Source organism: Triticum dicoccoides, chromosome 4B (genome assembly GCF_002162155.2).
Source record: "Triticum dicoccoides isolate Atlit2015 ecotype Zavitan chromosome 4B, WEW_v2.0, whole genome shotgun sequence".
NCBI lineage: Eukaryota > Viridiplantae > Streptophyta > Magnoliopsida > Poales > Poaceae > Triticum > Triticum dicoccoides.
In genome coordinates, this window is record NC_041387.1 from 11,364,010 (window position 1) to 11,368,622 (window position 4,613).

At 44.3% G+C, this 4,613-nt stretch overlaps 1 protein-coding gene across 2 annotated transcripts in view; it reads right to left on the reverse strand.

Moving 5' to 3' along the window:
- Positions 1–4,599, reverse strand: part of LOC119294570 (membralin-like protein At1g60995) — an 8,092-nt gene extending 3,493 nt beyond the window's left edge. Inside the window, exons 1-7 of one of the 2 annotated variants that reach the window (XM_037572774.1) lie at positions 4,423–4,599; positions 2,506–2,568; positions 2,321–2,351; positions 1,929–2,095; positions 1,469–1,550; positions 1,255–1,316; positions 8–102 (exon numbers count right to left, since the gene is read on the reverse strand). In XM_037572774.1, the coding sequence (XP_037428671.1) occupies positions 8–102; positions 1,255–1,316; positions 1,469–1,550; positions 1,929–2,095; positions 2,321–2,351; positions 2,506–2,568; positions 4,423–4,587 (665 nt within the window). In that variant the 5' untranslated portion in view covers positions 4,588–4,599. Of the gene's footprint in view, positions 1–7; positions 103–1,254; positions 1,317–1,468; positions 1,551–1,928; positions 2,096–2,188; positions 2,352–2,505; positions 2,569–4,422 lie in introns of both variants that reach the window. The other variant, XM_037572773.1, reaches the window with a different exon arrangement.
- Positions 4,600–4,613: the final 14 nt, after the last annotated feature.

The window sequence follows — 4,613 nt, forward strand, 5'->3', positions numbered from 1 at the left end:
TAATTACCTGTTCCCAAAGCAAGGATTTCGAGCAGAAATCGTGATGTTTATAGTTCGGACACCATGGGTATTTTTGGCTACTTCAGAAAGCAAGAAATATCCCTGCAGGAAACAAAGTAAGACATAAGAAAGCTCTTACAGTGAATACTAGCCAAACTACAAAGCCAGCACATGTATACAATCATTGAATTTTTTTTCTGAAATACAATCAATCAATCATTGAAGTTAATGGTAATGGGCCTCCAACCCATGAATGCCTTCATGGAATTATACTAAGAAGAGAAAACTGCACTGGAGCTCTCTAAACTGCTGTGATCCTCTCACTTTCCTTCCCGAATACTTAGTTTACATTCTGCGCACCTAAGCTTGCTTTGTTTTGTTCCATAACTGCCATCTGCAGTTAACTAACAGATCTCATCGGCATGGCTTCCAATGAGCCTAGTTTGTGGCATCGCATGGTGTGATGTGGCCAGGGGTCTATGCAGACAAGTCATGACACGAAATTTACAACTGTATTGATTTAAGATTTCTAATTGAGTACAGCTGAGCCATACTCCCAAGTATAAGTACGTCAAGCAAGCGACCAGTCAGCACAGCGACACGAAACTCTACCTCACCGCACAGCATGGGGGCCTCAACACCATGCACCAGATCATCGCCGAAATGAACATGCAGATGAACAGCACCGGGCAGGAGTTCGACAGCGAGGTCGCGGAGAGCCGTGTCAGTGTGGCACCATGATCAACTAGCCCAATGAAGTGGAGGAGACAGTGCGACTCATCACCGCCAGGAGTTTACATGTGAGCATTCTTTTTGCTATCCCCATGTATTCCACGCAATTACTTCTCTTCCTAAACTACAGTAGTGTCTTATCCACAACAGGACCATCTTTGCCACTGTGATGCCTGTCTCAAGAAAGAAGGAATATCCCTCCTGTCGTTACATGCCAGCACCCAGATCACATATACCGTTAGCAAATCATATTTGTGTGTGTGAGTTAGTTTTAGGAGAGACATTTTGGACCTATGAGAATAAATGCAATGTATGAAGCACAGAATATCAATGGAAAGTTTTGAGAGGTAGGTGGAAAACCACACAACTTTAAGGAGATCCGATGTTTTTTTCTCTATTAAGAACGAACAACAAACCCAGTCTTTGTCAGTAAAAGTTGCAGCTAGGAAGTTCAATAAGTCGTCAGGCACCATAGTGCACTGATAAAATGACTAGATGATACCAATAAGCCAAGAACCTTACCTTCTCCACACCATATAAATAGGTAGGCTCAAACGATTTGCTTCTTTTCTCAAACCACTTCACTGTAACAAACAACATAACCTAGTGAGAAGTCCGAGAAAATAAGTACTCGAAGTTTAGCAACCAGCAGAGAGTTATTAAAATTTCTACAGGCACCATTGTAGGAGGAAGAACCAGAGAATATGGCCATTTTACAGCAAAGTGAAAACATTACCAATGTTCAAAAGAAGATGATCCATGCTTGGTAATTGAAGATCCTTAATGAGGTGGAGAAAGTCATCCCAGTTTGATCTGACCTGTCATTCATATATGGAAAGAAAAGATCAACCCCTAGTGAGAATATATACATGACTAATAAACGAGACACAAATATCCGCACAGCACCAGTCATGAAAGAGCAACTCCATAACAGAAAATCATGATTTTGCTTTATGGGATTCAGCATGGAGAATTATCTTAATAAGTATCCCTTTTATTAATCAAATGATATTGCTAGCTTGCATGTCCAGATGTGCTCCTCATACAACAAACTGAATCACCTAACAGTTTTTTTAATAGAACCTACTACAGTTATGTTACCGGCAAACATAATCCTTCAAAGACCAGCTGTACAAGAAAATTTTGGAAAGGAGCTACAAATGCAAATAGTTTATGACATTGATCAAACTTCTTACCATTAGTTGGAGGGCATTATCTGAAACCTGCTTTATGTTCCTCCAAAATAAGGCAGCACGAGAGTACCACTTTCTGGATAAGTACGTAACCGCTGCTTTAATTGATTCTTTAGCAGATAAAGGATGATGTACAGAACCCTCTCCGGTTGTCTTCAATTCCGGTACCCCTGGAATGATTGCAGTAACAATTGCGTCAGCTGCATTCTCTGACTGTGGTTCAAATTCTTTGTCTCCATTCCAAGTTCGAAACATAATCTTACTCCTTCTAGGTCCAGGACCAACCCAAGTTGACAAAAACTTAGATGCCAAAACATTGAACTTATCACCATTAACCTCTAGAATTTTCTCAGCTGAACGCCCCAGGTTCTGGAGATCCATAATATAAGACACACCTTTGCTGGCCCATAGTCCACCACTGATTATCTACAACTCAAAAGCAGAGTAGCACTTTACAGACGATACAATAATACCAATAGGAAACATGAACATGTATTGCAAATAGGAGGAACAACAATCACGGTTAACATTATTATACTGGAAATCCAAGTATGCAAGGAGGAAAAGCATAAACACATACCTTGATTTGGACAAGTTGTGCTTCACCAAATTCAATTCCAGTGAACTCACTTGAGCAGCCCGGCTTCGCATGGAAAAGACAACTCAAAGATTAGGGGCTACACATACACACTGGACAACTATGGACCAAAAAAATAAAATCAGAAGAAACAAATATGAGCTACTGAGCACCAAATAGAATGGCTTGGTATACTTGTCGTTTTCTTACTAATCTAGGGTAGGCCATCTCGCCCCTCACACGCGTCAAGCCGCAGGCACTGCAGCAATTAACGCTCACGCTCCAGTGCATACAGCAGCATGGCCAATCGGGCCGTGATGAGCTCTCCACATGCAGACGGGCAACGTGCTGGCTGATTGATTTCACATTTGAGTTGCAGCTGGTTGGGCTATATAGTGGATTTCGTATTTGAGTTGCAGCTGGTTGGGCTATATAGTGGATTTCGTATTTGAGTTGCAGCTGGTTGGGCTATATACTGACCGGCTGATTTCACATTTGAGTTGCAGCTGGTTGGGCTATTTACTGGCCGACTGATTTCGATGTAACGGCTTGAACAATTAATGCGGCCGGCAGGCCAAGCGTCGCAAGCGCTGCTGCGTGCGTGCTGGCAGACAAGGTATAAATAAACTGGAAAATAGCACCGCGGGAGGAAAGGCGCCTTCTAAATTGGAACAAAACAGAAAATTAAGCGCCCTCTAATTAGGAACAGAGGGAGTAGACAACAGTACTTAGAACTTTCTCGTTTAGGTGCAGACTGTATCTCATAGTAAAACCTAAGCAATTGGTAGAAAAATTGGAAGAAACATTCGCCACGAAGAATGCAAAAGAGGGGAATGGAAGCAGAGGACGGCGTAGATATTGATTTAACACACTAATTATTTGACGAAAGGCTGAAATAAAAGTACACCCGAGACTTTTCTGCTGGACTACTAGGGAAGAATGCAGAATGCTTGGTGTTCAGGCCTTCAGGGAAAGCGCTTGACCAAAACACATGAAAAACAGCACATGGGACGAATAAAAGAGGCCTAATCAGCAACCAACACTGGAGTAGTCTAGCAACAACCATCCATAGACCGCAACAGCAGCACTGTCAAGTTGAATCAACCGAGGCGGTGGGCAGGAATTTAATGCGGCCGGCAGGCCAAGCGTCGCAAGCGCTGCTGCGTGCTGGCAAAGAAGGTATACACTGGAAAATAGCGCCGCGGGAGGGAAGGCGCCTTCCAAATTGGAAAAAAACAGGAAATTAAGCGCCCTCTAATTAGGAACAGAGGAAGTAGGCAACAGTACTTAAAACTTTCTTTGTTTAGGTGCAGAGTGTATCATAGTACCAAAACCTAAACAGTTGGTAGAAAATTGTGAAGAAACATTCGCCATGAAGAATGCAAAAGAGGGAACGAAAGCAAAGGACATTATAGATATGGAATTAACGCGCTAGCGATTTGACGAAAGGCGAAAACAATAGTACATCTGAGACTTTTCTGCTGGGCTACACTAGGCCAGAACGCATGGTGTTCACTATTCGGGGAAAGCGCTTGACCAAAACACATGAAAAACAGGACATGAGATGAAGTTGGAGTTACAAAAGCGGCCTAATCAGCAACCAACACTGGACTAGTGTAGCAACAACTATCCAAGACCATAGACCCTCGTAGGAAATGAAGATGGTCCATAAGTTCCTCGACACGAAATCGTCAGCGCAGCAGCATCAGAATGCTATGCCGAATTGGCCAATTTTGTACCAATCGAATTGGCATCGCAACAGCAGCACTGTCGGGTTGAATCGAGCGCGGTGGCGAGCAGCAGGAATTCAACAGAAGCCCTGTCCTAATTTAAGATGAGAAGGCTAGCTAGGGCACCGAATTAAATTCTTCTTCCTTGGGCGAGATAGAGGGGCGGGGCGGCGGGGGGAAGAAGGCTCACCTGCTGCACGAAGTTGGTGTGCATGACGACGAGCAGGCAGAAGAGCGCGACGGCGCCGGCGAGGTAGAGGTACTCGAGCGCGAGGCGGATCCGCGGGGTGAGCAGCTGCGACAGCATCCCGGAGAGGCGCGCGTGCACCCGCAGGAACGTCTGCTCCGGATCCATCCCCCCCTCCCCCTCCCCCTCCCCCG